General features: G+C 35.7%; 1 protein-coding gene across 2 annotated transcripts in view; it reads left to right on the forward strand.

The window, feature by feature from the left end:
• The window catches only part of FOLH1B (folate hydrolase 1B), a 42,967-nt gene that overhangs the window by 16,941 nt on the left and 5,222 nt on the right, over positions 1-20,804 (forward strand). For both annotated transcript variants that reach the window (XM_040964057.1, XM_040964058.1), the window contains exons 5-17: positions 71-196; positions 897-1,083; positions 4,240-4,333; positions 7,184-7,282; positions 7,517-7,602; positions 8,896-9,015; positions 10,529-10,611; positions 11,900-11,963; positions 15,866-15,933; positions 17,510-17,601; positions 18,389-18,479; positions 19,735-19,999; positions 20,357-20,438. In XM_040964057.1, coding sequence (XP_040819991.1) covers positions 71-196; positions 897-1,083; positions 4,240-4,333; positions 7,184-7,282; positions 7,517-7,602; positions 8,896-9,015; positions 10,529-10,611; positions 11,900-11,963; positions 15,866-15,933; positions 17,510-17,601; positions 18,389-18,479; positions 19,735-19,999; positions 20,357-20,438 — 1,457 coding nt within the window. The remainder of the gene's footprint in view (positions 1-70; positions 197-896; positions 1,084-4,239; positions 4,334-7,183; positions 7,283-7,516; positions 7,603-8,895; positions 9,016-10,528; positions 10,612-11,899; positions 11,964-15,865; positions 15,934-17,509; positions 17,602-18,388; positions 18,480-19,734; positions 20,000-20,356; positions 20,439-20,804) is intronic.

A 20,804-nucleotide genomic window follows, 5' to 3' on the forward strand; every position in this document is an offset into this window, starting at 1 on the left:
AGTCCTCTTGCAGAAAAAAAAGATTTTGTATTATATCTGGCTTATACCAAGTCTTTCCTGATTTCAACAGGGTGAACTAGTGTATGTGAACTATGCAAGGACTGAAGACTTCTTTAAACTGGAGCGGGACATGAAAATCAATTGCTCTGGGAAGATTGTGATTGCCAGATATGGGAAGGTTTTCAGGGGAAATAAGGTCAGAACAGACTTTCTTTTATTGTCAAAATAAGAAGTTGTAATGTGTCTTGCAGGAGTAGAAACATCCCCTTAAAATATTGTGAGTTCCACAGTCTTCTATTCCACATCACGGCCACCTTACACACAGGACACTGTGGCTGGTTTGTAGACAAAGGTTTGACATTGCATCATGGACTTCAGCCAGTGTAGAAGATGTGCCTGCTAGTTATCTCTACGGCCTTTAATAAAGCATACATTGAGCTTGTTGATAACTTTCAGTATCCTTGTTTTACTTATTACCTCCAAAATATTTACCAAATTAAACTTTAATGTGTTTTGTTAATAATCAGAATAGAGAAGCATTTGAAAATGGTAGTTTTAGAAATAGTGTCACTTGATTTGTTAATATGCAGTTCTCTCTTTTGTGAGACAGTAAACTCCAAAAATACGCCCTGTTAGTTGTGACACAAGCAAGAGTGTGACATGTAGGCTCTGTTTATTGTGCTTCTCTGCTAGCAGGAGAAACAGCAAGTTCGAAATGTGCAGCTCTGACAGCTGACCCACTTTTAGAACTTACAGTAGCAAAAAGCAAACTTGTGCTCTGTGAGATATCCTTTCTTGTACATGGAATGATGAAGTGTGGAAGATACAGCTCAACTATTTATGGCACATTGATGAAACCAAGTGTAGAGAAAACTAAGTGAAACTGTGTTTTCCAGGTGAAAAATGCCCAGCAGGCAGGGGCCATAGGGGTCATTCTGTACTCAGACCCTGCTGACTATTTTGCTCCTGGGGTGGAGGCCTATCCGGATGGCTGGAATCTCCCGGGAGGTGGTGTACAACGTGGAAATGTCTTAAACCTGAATGGTGCAGGGGACCCTCTGACACCAGGTTATCCAGCAAATGGTGAGTGCAGTTATTATAGGAAATTTAACATTGTTAAGTGCTTTAACTGATGACTGTATTTTAACAAAATGGACTAAGTATATTCTTTGCTTTTTTTCATTTGCATCCAAGAATAAAAGTGCTTTGAACTCTGAAAATGACGGATTCATGTTCCATGGTCCTTGTTTGAAACCCTTGGACCTGATGGGTTTTGTAATTCAAGTTTTCTCATATATTTAAAAAAAGTAATGTCATTATACTTTTAAAGTTGTATCCATAAACTAGGTTGAACATTTTAAAAACTAAAAAAGTTTTAAAAAGTCAAAATAAAAATAATTTAAAATAATAAAATGTATATTTGTAAAATAATAATAGAATGTAAGATGATATACACATGCTTGTCACCTATTGTGTAATAAAGAGGGCTAGGACAGAATGCAGAACAAAGCATATAAATATGTTTACAGCAAAATGTGCTCTTACTAAATAACAAAGTCATACGAAGACTCAAGTCAGATTTTTCTGTACAATGAGTTCAGGTCACATCAAATTTTGTTACCAGGTATGTTACTGCTAACATGTTACTCACTTTCACCGAGTCTTAGATTTTTGAGTTGTGATAAAGGAAGGAAGAACAGAAGTTCCATAAATTTGTGACATGGCAGGTTTGGAATTCCACATCCAGGATAGATGCATTGCTTCATTGCTCTATAAAGAATCCAGTGATAACCGTCAAGTTGGTTTTCTATGCTCCAGCACTTTATGTGCATTAACAATGCTATAAATTAGGTGCTATTATTATCTCTGTTTCACACAAGGGGAAAGTGAGCCTAGAAGTATTTAGTCAAAGATCACCACCTGCAAATTCAGGAGCAGGTGCAGATTCAGACATTGTGGATGTCAGAGCCCACACAATGATTTTTTCTTTTGCATGCTCACCTGTTATTATGTAATGATAAAGCAAAATTAACTGAATAAACTCAACAACCCATGATGTTTACAGAAGTCTCTAATTGTTTAGTTTGCATTGTTTTTGAAAGCTAACTAAAGTAGTAAAACTTGAATAAAATAGCTGTCTTAAATACTTTCTATTCATCTGTTTATGTATTTTAATTTTTGTGTATAGTTGCAATATAGAATATTTTTTTGATATTTTAATAAAAACATTTGAAAGAGTTAGAGAAGGAGATACACATAAATGGAGAGACAGAGTGAGAGCAAATAAGCAAGAGGAAAGCAAAAGAAAAAGAATGAAAAAAGAGAAAGAAATGGATAGAAGATGATAGAAAAAAAAGAAAGAAGGATGGAGGGAAGGAGAAGAGAAGACATGATAAATCTTCCATCAGCTTGGTCACTCCTCAGTAGCCTGGGATGGATCAGAGAGACACCAGGAGCCCAGACCTTCTTTCAGGTTCTCCCATTCGTGCCCAAGGGCTCTGGTCTCTTCCACTGCTTTCGCAGGAGTATTACCAGGGAGCTGAATAGGAAGTAGAGTAGCTGGGACTTAAACCAGTCATATGGGATGCTGGCACAGCATTATCCACTATGTGATAGTACCAGTTCCTCTTATTTATTTTCAGCAATACTCATTATCCTATAACAAAATCGTTTAAATCTATGTGAAATTTGCTTCATTTCCTCCAAAGTCTTGAATAAAAATGCAACTTTTTTCAAGCTTTGTAAGTTGTAGAATGCTAAAACAGGGCATATAAAGACAGATTAATGAATGTTTCCATGCAGATTTTCAAATTGAAAAAGAACTTGTAAAGAAAGCTGGTGGCATGCTTGGGAGGCTAATATTTATGGCGTTACTTTTTTTGTGTTCTTCTCATTTTTCTCTTCAATTAATTGTATGTGTTATTTTAGAAGATTTCTAGCATAATCAGGACTAATTATCCAAAGTTTAATGATTTGGAGAATTTGAAAGTAAATCTCACATGATGTATCATTAAAGCATTCTAACGATAAAAGAATACACTTTTACAGTAGACAGTTTCTTTTTTTTTTTGTTAAGAGTTATTTTATTTTTATTGTAAAGTCTGATATACAGAGAGGAGAAACAGAGAGGAAGATCTTCTGTCTGTTGATTCACTCCCCAAGCAGCCACAATGGCTGGAACTGAGCTGATCTGAAGCCAGGAGCCCAGAACCTCTTCCAGGTCTCCCTCATGGGCAAAAGTCTCAAGGCATTGAGCAGTCCTTGACTGCTTTCCCAGGCCACAAGCTGGAAGCTGCATGGGAAGTGGGGCCACCAGGATTAGAAACAGTGCCTGTATGGGATCCCAGCATGTGTAAGACAAGGACTTTAGCCACTAGGCTACTGCGCCGGACCTTCAGTTTCTTTATTAATAATTTAAAAGCTGGGAGAGAAAAATGAGAAATTCTGTATTTTTTTCCTTGAAGAAATAGTAGAATCTATAGTCTTATTATAAAATAGAGCTTACATACAATAAGATGCAGAGGACTTACACATAGTTCCACGAAGTTTGAAAGTTGTCTACATTTGTCACCCATAAGACAGAAGTTTTTTGTTTGTCAGTTTTCCAATAAAGTGACAAATATGTGGAATCTTATTGTATTACTATGTCACAATTTTTGTCCTATAAGCTTAAGAACTATCCCGAAATAACATGTTAACAAATATCCTCAGAAGCAACTGCTTTCTAATAGATAGCACCATGGATCAGTATGCCTGGTGCTACAGGCGGTAGGATGAGCTTTCCCTCGGTTTAGTGCTTTTTGATACTCATTTTATTATGTGTATCAGCAGTTTGTTCCTTTTCGTTGTTGAATATCATCCTATCATATGGCTGTAGTATAGACTATCTTTGTATACTCCAGTTTCCTGAAGTCTGATGGTTACTATAAATGTGACAAGCGAAAACAATTTTATACAGATCCTCTTTCTTGAGTAAATATCTAGGATTAGAATTGCTGTTGTAAGAACACATTTCTGTTAATTCCAAAAAGTCATTCCAAGTCATTGTGTAATTTTAGACTCAAAAGCAATGGATAAGAGTTTCAGTTATTTCATATTCTTGATAACATTTGGAATTATCACTTGTTTTAGTTTAATGATTGTAATATATGAGAAATATGCATTTAATGTGAGTTACAGATAATTGTGTGGAGAAGGATTTAGTTTATATTGGAAGTGTATTCATCTTTTTTCTTTCAGAATATGCTTATAGGCGTGCAATGACAGAGGCTGTTGGGATACCAAGTATTCCTGTTCATCCGATTGGATACAATGATGCCCAGAAACTCCTTGAGTAAGTGTGTAAAAAACCAGGTGAAAACTGTTGGAATATTTCTCATTACTAGCACTTGTCAAATGTTAACATTTTTGTCTTCAATATTTGATGCTACTATTCTCTGAAGTGGATGAAAGTTAAAATTTTTATTGTTATTTTAGAAAAGTGCTTGTATTGTGGAATTGATGTGTGGATATACGGTATGTCACAGATGTGAAAATGAGTCTTGTAGATCTCCAGCTGCAGAGGCTAATTGTTCAGCTGCCCCAATCACTGCGCTTTGAGAGCTGTCACCCTGTTTGTGTCCAGGCCACACTTCACGCAAATGCTCCAGGGTGTCTCAGAATGACTGGCCTGTTCCCAGCAGGCCCAGGAGAACACTGATATCAGACTGCATGCAGCTCTGCGACTGATGACCCTGCCATGGGAGATTCTGAACCCACAATGCTGACAGCCTTCTAAGCCCTTGTTAGCTCCCTGTGTATGTCTTTGACAGATTTTTTCCCTCTGATGCATCTCCTACTCACAATTTTTTCTCATGATTCATTTCTTGGAGGACCCAGAAAAGCACACTGTGAGAGCATCTTCCTTTTTGTTGTTGTTTAGCTCACGCTTCATTATTACAGCTTCCCCCTGTTCGTTACTTTTTTACCTGGCATTGGAACATTTTCTCCATTACGACCCTGCTTTCTTCCATCTGCTTCTCTTTTCTTTTCTCTTCCTTACAAAGGGTGAGGACATTGGCTTTGCTGGAAATGAAAAGAGACAAAGGTAGTTGAACATTTAGTGCCTTTTATTCTTTGGGATCAAAACATTCTTATTTTATTCTGGTATTTATGTGAAAGGCATTTTATGACTTAGTGCAGAGCCTCTGTTTTTATAGGTGAGGAGCCTGACATCCAGAGAATTGGAGAAATCTTCCATTTCAGGGAAGGTTAAAGAAACACCCTGGTCTTTTTTTTATTGGGGTGGGGGAGGCTCTTATTTTTACCACAATGGTAAAGTTTTATGATCAGGCACAACTTTTGAGAGTGCCATGGTCTATCTTTTGCCTAAACATATTTATAAATAAAGTCTAAGTACTTACAAATGTTTAAGAGACAAAAGTGATTTTAGCATTACTCATAATGGTGGAAAGCTATGAGCAGTACCAATCTTCAATAATGGATAATCAAATACATTACTGACTCTGAAAATATTTGAAACCATGTAAGTATTCAGTGTGTAGGAATATTTAGTGATATGGAAACATGTTTGTGATGTAATATTAAGTAAGAAAGAATCAGATTTTAATATTGTATCTATAGTATTGTCCCAGTAATATAGAGATTTAAAAAGTGAATTTGTATTATCTTTCTAGTTTAAAAAAATGTACAAAATTATATGGAATTAGAAGTAAAAAAATTTTTGAGTGAGTCCACCACTTGCTGTGGTATTAGCTGAGTCAACATCAGTTGTGACTGAAATACGTAGTAGAATTTTATAGCTAAAAAAAAAAATATAAAATGCAGGTTATCTCATGCTTTTTTCTTAAGTTATCTTCTATAATTATTTATAAATGCAATCACTATTGATACCATAATTTCTATGAAAATGTGAATTTTGCATTCAAAACTACATAGTTACAAATAATCACTTTCTATTTTACCACCTGCCCATTCCAAAGCATGGTGAAATATTGTGCATAAGTGGGATTTCGTTTTGATAATGTTTCCTAAAGAACATGTCCTTTAGTTAGGGATTTCACTGAGAAGAGTTCCTCCCTCTGCACATCTATCTCTGGAGCATAATAACTGTCCCAGATAATTAACTCAGTGAATTCTCATAAATAATTAGCAATTATTTAATATAAAGAAATTTAAAAAGATAGTGTTTTGCAAATGAAATGTATGATGAAATGAAACTTTGTTGGTAAGTGCATGTGAAAAAGATAAGATATCCTATGATGTGTGGCACAGGAACATTGGCAACTTAAGTAAAAAGTTGATGGGACATGAGTTTTACTGAAATAAAATTGCATACTGACTTGAGTGAAAGAAAATTAGAAGATCATGTGTGTTTTCTACTGTTCTTTTACCTCTATGTCAATGTCAAGGAAGGATGTGTGGTTTTAATTTGTCTCTTAGAGTAACTCCTAGGATAGCAATGATAGCAAGAGTGGTACTACGAATAGTTCCTATCGCACATGGGTTACTCATGATGTTCTAGCACTAGCTATTGTGCTTAGTGATTTATACTCATGTCCTCGACTAATTCATAAGTCAACTATATCTTAGTGTGTTGGTACTCATTTTCCAAAAGAGGAAACAAAAGTTTATGGGGTAAGTGGTAGAGGGAAGACCTAAACTCATGTCTGCTGTACCAAGTAGCTATGTTAAATGCTATTTATTTTTCTGCTCCACAGCACAAGCATTTGTAGGACGTCTCTACTGATCCGTGCTTCATTCTTATAACACTGCTCAGGAGACCATTAAATACTTTCCTCAGCCCAGTCATTCATTAATTCAGGAAATATTTGTGGACTGATTTATATTTTTCAGGCACTGTGAAAGTGTGAATTGCACAGAAACTTCATTCTTATCAATAAATTCTCAGTAATTCAGTCTGAGGTGTATATTTGCTAGTCATATAACTTTGGGTCTGTTACCTAATCAGTCTTAGCTTTGTGCTTCTTGTTTGTGAAGTAATAACACATCATGAGAGCTGTAGAGAAGTTTGAATGACAATAGATATACATGACGCAGTGCACTCTCCTTGACACATTTTAGTACTTATGAAGTGATGCCCAGTGTAGTGAGTTGGTAGGCATTTTAACTTGTTACTTTAATGTTTTCCTTCAGCTGATGACATTTTCTTTATATCAAACAGAAATATGGGGGGCCTGCCACCACCGGAGAGCAGCTGGAAAGGAGGTTTGAATGTGCCCTATAATGTTGGACCTGGCTTTGCTGGAAATTTTTCTACACAGTTAAGCTATTTTATTTTTTTCCTACTTTGGGGAAATTTTTAAAAAATAAACAATTATAGAGGATGATGGAAAAAAATTTTATTTAGTATCATCAGAACAGAAAATCCCATGATTGGGCAAGGTGATGTTTGCATGTAAAATCAGAAATCTATAAATAATAATGTAATGCTTAAAAATCGTGGCAATAATCTAGCAACAATTTGTTTAGAATGTATCCTTTGTCTTTGCATTAGAAAGATCAAGATGCAAATCCATTCTGTCAGCAAGGTGACAGGAATTTACAATGTGATCGGTACTCTCAGAGGAGCAGTGGAACCAGGTAAAGAAATCATTTGCTTGGCAAATGCTAACTGCACAATTTGTATGTGCCTTTTCTTGTTCCTGCTGTGAGCTGTGGAAATGTAAGGGGAGTAAAGAAAAGCAACTATTTGCCTTAGTGAAATACACTTGGAATTTTATTCATGGTGTGTGTGAGGAATAGTAAATACACTTGGAATTTTATTCATGATGTATGTGAGGAATAGTAAGCATTTGGGCTGGAATTGGGCATATGATTAAGGTGAGTGATACACAACATGATTCCATTAAAGGAACATTAAAAGAGGGAGGACAAGAAATGATAGCCTTGAGATGTTTTCTCTTAGTTGCATGGATTTATTTATTGTATATTATGCATGAGAAGAAATACTCACAATTAGCATAAATATCTCTAAAAAATTAATATAATCTTAATCCATCATATACTTTTATTTTCCATCACTAAAGTCATTGATAACATTTATAAGCATAGAATTTCCAAAGTATTTCAGATAACCTGGTGCTTAATCCATTTTATTATATAATTTTGTTTCATTATATTTCAGTTATTTCAAAAGCACTAGGTTATGTATTTCTTACGATAATAGCTACCATTAGATGGCCATAGCTTCTTAATCGAGCTTAGTTCCTACCCTTTGGTATCAAGAATCTTGGGAATAAGCACCAAATAGCAGATAACTGGATGTTGATTATTGAATCTGAATATCTACCTTATATAGAATCTGTGATAAGCATCGATGATGCAAATATGTGGGAAAATAAAAATAAATAAAATGCAACAATAGCAGATTAGAGACAAGGAGCTCATGGTTTTGGAGGGAGGCATATGTTTAAGTGTGATACTCACTTCATTAGATTAAAGAGATTATATTGTGCACTGGATAGTTAGAGAAAAGGTCCACTGAGATAGGAAGTCTTTGAGTTGTACATTCAACATAAAGTGAGAGTAGAAAATGGAAAACCTGCTATATATTTATTCTGCTACTTTACCCTGAAAATGTTGGAAAGAGTGGCATGATGGAAGAAGTGTTTTGAAGAATGTTACTATATGGAAAAGGTAATTTTTGTACACCTATCATTGCAGTAATTGTTGAAGCTTATTTGCTTTACAGCCTTTACCTTGCCTCCCACTTGAGGAAATACATAGAAAAATCAGAAATGACATATCTGCACAAGTCTCCAGCAACCTTGTGATGTCTTTTGAATACTGTGTGTTCAGATGGTATTGAGTGGTGTGCAACTTGCTCTATTATTCACCTCAAGTGACAGATAATCTCCCGATGATGCTTTCTAGACAGATACGTCATTCTTGGAGGTCATCGAGACTCGTGGGTGTTTGGGGGCATTGATCCTCAGAGTGGGGCTGCTGTTGTCCATGAAATTGTGAGGAGCTTTGCAACCCTGAAAAAGAAAGGTAAAATAAAGGAACAGTAAAAAGACCGATTGCTTTGGGCCTCAATGAATTCTGTAGAAATGGCAGTTGCATACTTATTTTATTTTGGGGCTGTTTATATAACACTTCTGGGAATTTATATGCTGCTTCAGAATATATCTGAAATAAAGTCATTTCGTGCTATTGTTTTCCCTTGAAAACTAAGCAAAAAATGTGTTTTGCCCTGGAAAAGATGTGCTAGAGTTTGGCCCTTAGTCAAAGCTTTTAGGTGAGAACTATAAGCAGAATTATCTGAAATGTTTTGGAACTTACACCTCATATTACATTTACAGGGTAGCAAAGGGCATAAGATCTAGTCAGAAAAATAGTAGTCTGTGATTAGCTTTCAGGTGCTGTGAGTAAAGCTGCCACTTCTGATGCCAGAACCTCATATGGGCTCCTGTCCCAGAGGCTCTACTTTTGATCCAACTCCCTTCTGTTGCCCTGAGATAAATAGAGGGAAATGCTTAAATGCCTGGTCCCCTGCCACCCATGTGGGAGATCCAGATGAATTGCCTGGCTCCTGACTTCAGCATGGCTCAGTCCGTGTCATTCCACTATCTGGGAAGTATACCAGCAAATAGACTTCTTTCACTCTTCCTGTCTCTCTCCATGTGCCTCTAAGTCAGTTTTACAAATTAATAAATATTGAAAGAAGGAAAGAAAGACAATAAAAGAAAGGAGGAAAGAGAAAGGAAGGAAGGAAGGAATGAACAAACGAACGAACTAGTCTCTCTACCTCACAGAATTTGGTTGGAAATATGGCATCTGCATTCTTATTCTCAACAGTGATTAGGATTCCAGAAATTAGGTCAATTCAGGTCACCTTAATCTTTTAAATAGAATCTTCTAATGAAAATTAGAATAGTTACTAAAATAATGACATCTTACATGAAGTTAATTAGTATCTTCATTTTTGTCATTTTGGTACACAGATAAGGAAATAGAGATTAAGGCTATTCTTTTGGCCACTGCCAGTGAGAGAAGAAGGATTTGAAATGAGATCTTTCTGTAGATCCAAGGTCAATGTTTATACCCTTCAAGTCACGTGACCTTCCTGGAAATTATGTAATTTTCAGCAGCAGCAGCATGAATTGCTGTTACTAATTGAGTCCCTGTTGGCTAATTCCAGCAGAGAACGAAACAAGATCATACAACCAGCTCACGTCAAATCATTGGTCATGTGATGTCAGAAGAACAAGGAAGAGCTCTCAAGGAATCTATGTCTGCTCTCAGATACTAACAGAATACAGCAGTGTCTTTATTCACAATAGTCAGATTCAGATCATCAGTGATTTTTGTGTTTATGCCAAACTCATGAGCTTTAATTTTATCAGCTTTAAAATTCTACAAAAAGAAATTAATTTAAGGGCTCTTATCACAGTTCCGTTTTTCCAAAACATCAGTGGAGCTTTTCTTTCATTTGGGCTTGGTGATGTCCTAGATATGTTATGCTTTCCCCCTGCATTTATATGTATGTACACATATATTTTAGGGTGGAGGCCTCGACGAACGGTTTTGTTTGCAAGTTGGGATGCAGAAGAATTTGGTCTTCTTGGTTCTACTGAGTGGGCAGAGGTTAGTTGATAATTTGGTAGAAGGCAAGTTTTTCGAATAAGAAAGCAGTTAGAACTTCATCCTCAAGTATTTTAAAATCAGTGAATCCAAGAAATCTGAAGCAACATATTCTTGTTCAACGATCATCAATGCATGTTTTAAATCCTAAAAATTGTTGTGCTTGAAATTTTTAATAACCACTTACTGTGACTTATCAAAATAAATTTATCTTTGTTTTCTAGGAATGGGACAGTAGAAATGTAAATATGATAAACACCAAATATCAATGTATATTTAATTTTTGTTATAGTTGTGTTATGTTCCCCAGATTGCTGCTAAAGCAAAGCACACTTGAATACCCACTTTGAGTTTGTAAAATGTACATTTTTCATCTTCATTTTCTTCATGTGATAGTGATCTATTCTATGTAAAGTCATGCTTAAAGTAAGACAGAAAGTCACACCACAGCATATTCATTACGGCCAATAACGTATTATTTAATCTGCATCTGTTTTTGGCTGTGTGCATTATAAGCATAGCTGTTAAGTAAATATCTATATGAACCTAATGTTTATTCTCTTAGCTTATTTGCCTTTGTAAATATTTACTTATCTCCTATTGCATCCTAGATACCATATGGAGCACCATAATTTTTTGTTGTTGTCGTTAGATTGCTCTTCTAGACCTGGCTGATGTTAGGAAGAACATAAAGCTTTCCAGTTTTTAACTTATAGCTTTAAGATTGTTTTACAGTGATAGTGCCTAGGGAATTGCATTAGAGTCACCATCTGTTTTGACACTGCAGAGAACATTGCTCTGCTTCTTGACCATGTTCTAAATGTGATGTTATCAGTTGTCACCAACAGGTGGTGCCAGCCTAAAGGAGAACTTGACTTGATTTTTCATACATTTTATGTTTATAAATTGGAACTAGCTAATTTTTTTAAAGTTAGGTATTTTATCTGTTTTGCTAATGAGGTGTTTGTGGAAATGCTGAATGGAATATCTCTTAGGTCATTCATTTGCACTAAGACAATGATTTGAAAGATAGAATGTGGTTAAGAAATTAACTCCTATTCCACATACCATACATATATGGACAGTTTCCACCTTAAGTGTTAGCCTTTCATATGTTTCGCTTGTTTCTGAAATTCTTTCAAGCTAATTTCTCATTTTATTCTTCAGAGCCAAATTTCTGGTTAACATGGATCAGCATACATCAGAAATCAGTGTACAGGAGAGGCTGATGTACAGTTTGGAAGGAGGAAGTAGGTTACAATTTTATTTATACTTTTTGTTGTGTTTAAAGGAGAATTCCAGACTTCTTCAAGAACGTGGTGTGGCTTATATTAATGCTGATTCTTCCATAGAAGGTGAGTATCTTTGGTTTCAAAAGAAGAGATATGATTGTGTGGAGAGCAGCAACTGAGTTAAAAAATGATATACTACGAAGGAACAAGATCCATTATCATGCAGCTGGGCACCGCTGCCTTCTGCTGCTCTTTCTGACTCACAGCCATGGGCAAGTTCTAAGTTGAAAGTCTTTGTGTATGTGTGTGTGTGTGTGTGTGTTTTGCATTGTAGAATAGCTAGTTTAGAAAGCAAGTATTCTACATTTGTTTCCCTAGCAGATTCATTTCTAGATAGCAGGAATTTAGCAAACACCTGTTGAGCGAATAATTTATTGTTTAGAATGAGATATAAAAGTGTTATTTAAATTTAACTCTTAGTGTCAGTGTACTATCATACACACAAATTTTGAAAAAAAAATCCCAAATTTTGTCTTTCAGTAAATTTTTTAATGTATTTTTTTCTTCTGTTCAATAAATATTTAGTGATTACTTATCTGAGAAAGTTAGTAAGAAATTGTCTTCTATTCTATGGCTCAATATAGATGATAAAATCATCCCATTTGGAATATTATACTAGAACGCTGTAATGCTAGAATATGAATATAATCAAACTGCTATGGCAATTTTCAGGAGAAATAACAGTAACTTCAAGAAAATTTTAAGAAATGAGATTGGCATTTGAGATAGTCCTTGACAAACGCACTTGTTCTTAAAATATATAAAGGATGAAATGAAAAGCATCCAAGGTTGAATTATACAAAAATACGTAGTTCTTCGTCATTTCTTTCAGTCTCACTATTTCTTGGGAAATCCCAGTCACTTCACCACTGTTCCTCCTCCTCAGATTGCACTTCGATTCTCCCCCACCTGTGTGATTCTCACACTTACAATCTCCACTGAAGTGGTACTTTCTCAGGGAAGTCAAACCTTCGCAGAATTCCTATTATTATCAAATACTTTTGGTTTTAAAACTTCCTTCCCCAATGGACTATGTCCTTTAGCAAAAACAAACAAAAACCGAAAAAACAAACAACAAAAATGAATACCCCTCCCCCTGCTTGTTGATTCCCACTATTTCACTACGTAAGTATTTGCTGCATGGATGTAATAAGGAAGGAAGAAGAGAATGAAATGTGAACTTTTAGAATGTCTTCTTCAACATGTTAGTTTACCGGGTTGGCGATCGTCACATGATCCAGAGGAGTCCCATTGACATTGCCATTTTTATCTTCCTCCCCCCCCAATAATATAGTCTGAACTATATTATTGTGCACTGCAGTTTGCACAGTTCATTTTAGTTCTCTTTTCTTGCTTCTTTAAGGTTGGTGGCTGAGAACCTGGCTTTTCAGGTCAGGCTGCTTGGAGTTATTCTTGGTTTTTCTGCTTCCTGCTGGTGCTGTGAAAGTTACTAGTTTCTGTGTCTCAGTATTGCAAATAGAATTACTAAGAGCACCTGTCTCCAAGGTTCTTGTCAAGGCAAAACGAGTTAGCATTTGCAAACTTCCCAGACCTGTGCCTTGCAGAGTAAACATTCACAAATGTTATCTTTGATTACTATTATTACTTTTCTTTGAAACACATGATTAGGTAAAATGTGTTTATCACAATGAAAATTTCAAGCATACGTTCTCGAAATGTGGAATAATGTTCACTTTAGTGGTAAGTTTTTTTTTTTTTAAGGATGTGATTTTTCAAGTATTTTGAAAAACCTAATTGGTCTTTTTGGACTATCACTTTTTAATTTGGAAGGCATGTGATTGGGGCACACATTGTGTTTTTTTACCCCATTTCGTTTATTATTCATTTCACAAATAATAAAATTAATCATGCTTTGGAATTTTTGATAAGATGAACATTTACAAGTAGTGCAGACTTCTTACACAACTTGCTCTCAAATTTAATCCCCTCTCCAAAGCCACTGCTGTCTTCAATTTGGGACGATAACATCATGTTGACATACCTTTGTACAATTCTGTTCGCACAAAGCACACCCATGTGACAATATTAAGTGCCTTACAATGGATATGTTTGTTTAATACTCACAGTAGCCTTATGATGTATGCGTCTATCTTATCTCTGTTCTGTGGAAGAAGAAACAGGTTCAGAGAGGTTAAGAGGCTTCCCTGAGATCACACCAGCATTGAAGAGTTGAGTTCAGACTCAAATCAAGTAAATCTGTCTCAATTTGATCCTTCTAATCTTACACTGTTGCCTCTTAGTATCTTATACAGGCTTTGGGTGTCATAGTACAGCTAAAATGATACTGCAACTTAGCTTTTTCATTCAGCAATATATGAAAATGAAAAATACACATTCTATGGCAATATGCTTTAAACTTAAATGAAAGACCAAACAAGAAGAACAGAAACTTCTACAATATAGTCAATAGAAAAAACTATGCATCAGTTCTCTTACTATGATCAAAGTGCTGCAGTTTGCTGTATTAAATATTGCTTCATTTGACTGCTTTTCTATATAGGGTGAAGGGATGTAGAGAGTTTCAAATATGATAGTTTGTTTTTGAGATACATACATTTAAATTAAAATAAAACCTGCCAAAACAACTGTCTCAAAAATTGCATTGGCTGATGGAGTGCATGGTTTGGCCTACTGGTGAAGGTGCCTTTTGGAGGGCCCACATCCCATATTGAAATGCCTGGGTTTGAGCCCTGACTGTGCTCAATTTTAATTTCATCCTTATGTCCCCATGAGACAAGAAGCAATGACAGATGTCATTGGTCCCTATAGGCACACAGAGGACCTGGACTGTGTTCTGGGTTCCTGGCTTCAGCCTGGCCCAGAGCTGACCCAGAGCTGACCATTGCAGGCACCTGTGTAGTAAACCAGCAGACAGGAGTTCTCTCTTTCTGTCTACTAAGTAAATAAGACCATCTGTACATTTTTTCCCAGGTGAAGTTTAGAGTTCTCAAATCAGCTCCTTATGTTCCAGAAATAATTGTGGTGACCAGTTGTAAAGCTTCAAATTTTGCTGTTTCCAGACATGGATCTTAAGATGCAGATTAAAACCTGCTTGTCATCTTTTTTTTTTTTTTTATCATGTTTGTCCCTTAGATGCCATTGTCATTTCTTTTTGGCCCAGCTGTCTCTCAGTTCTAGAAAACTGAAGTTGAGCCTCCCTCTTGTCTGTTTAACATTTCTTGCTTAGAACCCATTTTTGAATTAGCCACCCTTTCCTTTGTGCCTATGGCTTCCCCAGAACATGCCTCCCATATGGCTTCACTTTACTCACACCTGCCAGTCTAATTCCTGAGGAAAGAGGACTCTGTCTCTGCTGTCTGTTCAGAACCAGGTTGGTGGATAGCTGGTTTGCAGATCCATTTTCAGAAGAGTTTGTTGTATAAACGGGAAGCGCTAGGATTGTTCTAAGCGCTGGGGATATGGCAGCAAATTTCAGAATACCTGACTCTGGAAATTATGGTCTGGTGAGAGGGTCTTTTATAAGAAAATTTAATTACTAAGATGTTATAGGTGAGTATCGTGGATGAAAATAAGCCAAATTCAGGAACAAGTGGCTAGGAAAGAGAGTACATGCTATGTTAGTTACGGAGGCAGCAAAAGTCTGACATTGGGCCAGAGAAAGATTAGGAATTGCAAATATAATACTGAATATTATTCTAGGCTGTGTACAAAGACAACTGAAAAAGTGTTTTTGGGTGAAGTGGGACATGAAGACTTGTTGGAGGTGATGCGTGATTGCTTCCTGTGTGACACTGTATGCCCCATGCCATGATGAAGATGATGGATGGGTTTTACAGAGTGAGATGGGCAGCCAAAGGAGTGTTTACACTGAATTTAGATTTTAAAAAGATCATTCTGGCTAAGGAAGTTTGCAGTGGTCTTTGAATAAAATAAAAAGAGAAAGAAATGCTGTTAAACCAATCTATCCTCTCTTTATCTTTTAGGAAACTACACTCTGAGAGTTGATTGTACACCACTGATGTACAGTTTGGTATACAATCTTACGAAAGAGGTAAAAGGAATCACATTTAATTTAGAAAAATCAAAGTTCTAGAAATGATGCTTCTTTGAGGTTTCATTGTCATATGTTATGTTTATCTTTTACCACATGACAAATATTAATCCATAAAACATATGGAACTGTGCGGTTTTAACATACGACTTCAGTTCGCCCCTTATCCCTGTGTGGCAGCTTTGTTTAGCATTAATTTTTGCCGCTTTCCTTCTGAAAACATGGAAACTGAACTCCCTGAACATCAGGGCACTGAAGTCACAAACTTGAATAGTAACTGAAACAAGATTTGGTCTTTTCTATTGTTATTATTTTTCATGATACAGTTTTGTAAGTGTGGGGATTTGCCCCCCTTTTCCTCCCTTTTATCCCTTTTCCTTCTCCCCATCCAGTGCTGTTTCCCCCATGTTATTACAACAGTATTGCCTTTCAGCTACAGTCAGAAATCCAACCTTCTTCTGTTTAAGTGTATCATGACATTGTAGGTGTAGACAATGGTATCAAATTGTCAAGGTGTGGTTAGCAGTTTCATTGGGATTCCTTTTTTTATTTGGGGGTGGAGATACATACTATGTGTCTTCACTTCCCATGATGCGGGGACATGGTTTTGCAGCAGGATCCTTTAGTTTTTATTACTGGTTTATACTACAAAAATAATCATATGAATTAACTCAGGACACATAAGATGTTAGACTCTACGTGACTGAGACAGAGTATTATAGAAACACCAAATGCTAACTCAGATGGTCAAATGATCTTTGCACTAAGGATAGACGAGACTCTGTAAGGTGCTTCCTTTCTGCTAAGTTTTAGTCCGCTGGCTCCATTCAGCCAGGGTGATAGCTCAATTACTTCTTTTAGAAATGTTTGACTGACAAATAAAACTTGTACCAATTAATGGTACCATGCGATGTCTTGTAAATTAATATATTGTGTTATGCTCAAATCAGGATAAGCATACCTATTACCTCAAACATTCCTTATCACTTTATGTTGAAAATGTTCAAAATTCTCTTTTCAAGTCTTTCAATGTGTGTGGCTTTATATAATATTATTGTTATTTGTAGTCATTCTACTATACACAGAGCACCAAAGCTTCCTTCTCAGATCTAACTATAGCAGAGTACTCAAGGCTACCTAAATTCTGACAGCAGTAAAAAGCCATTGAACTTGGTTGAGTCATGGGGGTTGAACTCCTATAGCATGTCAAAAAGGAAAACGTACACTTAACTGTCTTGCTTTCATTTTCCTTAAGGGGAGGAGAAATCTATGGTTTTGAGAGAGGCTTCCTTCAATTTAAAAAATTAGGAAAAAAACCACTCAATATGCTCAATCACCTCAAGGTAGTGGTTTGGTAATCATCTGGTGTGACATTTTTTCTTATGTATTTCATGTATAATGCAATTATGCCTCTATATAATAGCATGGACATTTTCCCTATTGCCAGAAATTCACTGTCACATCTTGACAACTAACATATGGCAGACCGTTTCTGTTTTGCTGAGCTATGGTTTGCCCATTCACCCTGTGGTCCTCTGGTTTGTAAGTGTTCTCTGTTTCCTTTTGATGTTTGTAGCTGCAAAGCCCTGACGAAGGCTTTGAAGGAAAATCCCTTTATGAGAGCTGGTATGAGAAAAGTCCTTCATATGAATTCACTGATAGGCCCAGGTAAAGAAAGAAAACTTGAATGTTATTGCAATGTGGCATCAGTTTGAAAATAAAAGGATATTTTGTTTGATTCGTTAATTAACTTTCAAAATGTTCTGAAACACTCTAATATCTAGTAAAGAAAACTATTGCTTAGGTTCGTAAGTTAAAGATTACTTGTGTTTTAAAGTGAACTCTATAACCACTGAAAATGATTCTTAGTAGAATAAGTAATAAATATATCTGATACAAAAAAAATATTGTAAACATAATGGTGAAAAGTACCTCCCTCATATTTCTGTCTTTAGTTATTCTTTTATCTGAACATTGGTGAACAAATAGTTTCAGTTTTCTAAAAAAAAAAAAATGAAGCACTACTTCAGCATTGGCTATAGTTCCAAATGCTATGGAAGAAGAATGTGTATTTTTATCTTCTAAATGGATTTCAATAGTCAGAATATCTTAAAACTCAAACATTTACATCTGAATCACCTGAAAATGATTTCTTCTGTTCATTTTATCATTAGTAGCAAATGTAGGTGATAGATAAGATGATACAATTTAGAAAAATATTTTCAAACTTCAAGTCTTTCTTATATTGTGACATAAAATAGACACCCTAACACAAACTTGTCATAGCAATGATATTTTATGTTCAAAATTAATATTACTCTAAGTTTTGCTGCCAAGGTATATATGTTTAACATTATATTTATGATAGTAAAAACAGAGTTTTGTTTAATTGATTGTAAATCTGTATTTGATGAAGAAATTACATGGCAATAACGCTGTTCTGGTTCCCTAACAGCATTAGCAAGTTGGGATCTGGTAATGACTTTGAAGTTTTTTTCCAAAGACTTGGCATTGCTGCAGGTAGAGCACGTTACACTAAGAATTGGGTAAGTCTATCTCGATAAATTTTCAAGATCGTTTATGAATATATCTAGATTCAGCAAGTAGTTCTACTTGAGTATAAGATGGCAACACTAGGAGACTAGAGGATTTTGAAATCAGAAGGGAGAATTCTCAGTGTTTAGGTATTGCTCATGCATGCAATATTTCCTGCATCTAATACTAAAAGTCCTATATCCAAGTGTCTTTTGTCACCAGGACTTGTTTCTGCAAACTTGAGCTTCCATTTGTCCACTTATACTTTTGGTTTTATCAAAGGCACAATATTTCTTGCTCATTTAAATTAGAAATGTAAGAATTATTAATGGCTCTTCTTTCAATGTAAGTTAGTATCAAGAACTATGAATATTTGTATTTTTATTTATTACAACCTCAACCACTGAACACATAGCAGAAGGCATAATGCACAGAGAACAAAATGGAAATCCTTTCCTATTATTGCTATTGATAATAATTTCTTTAGCTTTCACTTCAGATGAAGTGGCTGATAGTTCATAAAATACCACTTAGTGTGGTAAAAACTTCCAGTTCAAAACAAAGGCTTCTCATCTCACTTCTGTCCTTATCCCAGACCTGATTTCTGCTCATCAGATGAAAATTGCTTCAACTTCTAATTTTTCAGCTTTGTATTGTTAAAGAAAATATATTCTGACACTTGTCAAAATGAAGAGGAAAGCTTTATTCAGGACTATCACCATGGGAATATTGCAGTAGAGGAAACGGAATGAGCCCAGTTCCTAAGGTAGCCAAGACAGGCGGAGATTTACAGCTCACACTAAATCTCCATAGGTGTTTACTCTTGAATTTGTTATTTTTCCACATAGAAAGTCTTGAATCCCCTACAATTGGATTAGGGCTTTTGGCAGGGCTAGATAGGGAGTGAGGATGAGGGTAGATATTAATACTGTCCATATTTTATATATGAGAAAGCTGTAGCAAAAAAGATCAAATAACTTTCCACATTTTTATGGCAATTCCTGAAGATGAAATTTAAACCCTGATAGGTAAATTGTAGATTCCCTTGAACTGTATAAACAGTTATTTTATATCAATAACAAAGTAAGCTCTTTTTAATTTTTTTTAACAAAGTAAGCTCTTTAAAATTGATTTCAAAAAGGCATAAATCAGCAACACACAATAAATATGGCTAATGCAGTACAATGCTTTTTATCATAATAGAAAACGTTGTATTTACAAATAATATAAGTAAATGTACAAAAGATATATTTTGTTATTTTGTAGGATGTCTACAAATTCAGCAGCTATCCACTGTACCACAGTGTCTATGAAACATATGAGTTGGTGGAAAAATTTTATGACCCAACATTTAAATATCATGCCACAGTGGCCCAGGTTCGTGGAGGCCTCGTGTTTGAACTAGCCAACTCTTTAGTGCTCCCTTTTGACTGTCGAGATTATGCTGTAGCTTTAAAAAGTTATGCTGGCACAATCTACAATATTTCAATGCAACATCCGGAGGAAATGAAAACATATGACGTATCCTTTGGTATGTTATACTTCCTCTTTCCAAAATGTTCTGTGTATTTCTGTTAATCTCTAAAATGTAATTGTCCATACTTCAATCATTTATAATGTTTGCAATTACATTTGATGAAACATACTGCTTATGTTTGTAAATCTGTCTCTCAGTCCATAAATACTCATATTTTATAATACATGGGATAGAAATGCTTTGTCAAACACAAAGCAGGATGGTTCTCTGTTACAATTCCCTTTTCTTGAATGATAGAACATGTCTGATGTAGTCAGATATCAAAAGCTAAGCATTCCTGGGGACTTGTTAGTGCTTGGATGGGAGAAGTTATATCCTAAAAGTTTTTGATGATCCAAATTTATGTTTCAGATTCACTTTTTTCTGCAGTAAACAATTTTACAGAAATTGCTTCTAAATTCAATGACAGACTCCAGGACTTGGATAAAAGCAAGTATGTTTTGTGTATTTGTTTCTGCAGTAGGGACCCGTGAATATTCAAAGGGAGTGCTAAACAGCATCTCTGTCACGGAAATGTCTATAGAAACTTTTGGCTGATTTCTCCTCTCCACTCTAATGCAGCCTACTCCGCATTGCCATGTCTCTCAAAGGCCAGTTTCTGACACTGAATGGAAGCTTCTTGCTCAACAGTTTGCCTCCTTCCTGCTAACCGATTTCTTGTGTCATACCCACTCATCTGAGTACTGAGGGCTCTGTTACGGGACCCTAGCTTTTCCCAGTTTTGTGTTATATTTCTTCAGGATCCTTATAGCATACGTCAACTAAATCCCATAATTCCCAGAGCACATCTTTCTGCCTC

This window comes from Ochotona curzoniae, unplaced genomic scaffold (genome assembly GCF_017591425.1).
Source record: "Ochotona curzoniae isolate NIBS_2020 unplaced genomic scaffold, NIBS_Ocur_1.0 scaffold_3223, whole genome shotgun sequence".
Classification (NCBI taxonomy): Eukaryota; Metazoa; Chordata; class Mammalia; order Lagomorpha; family Ochotonidae; genus Ochotona; species Ochotona curzoniae.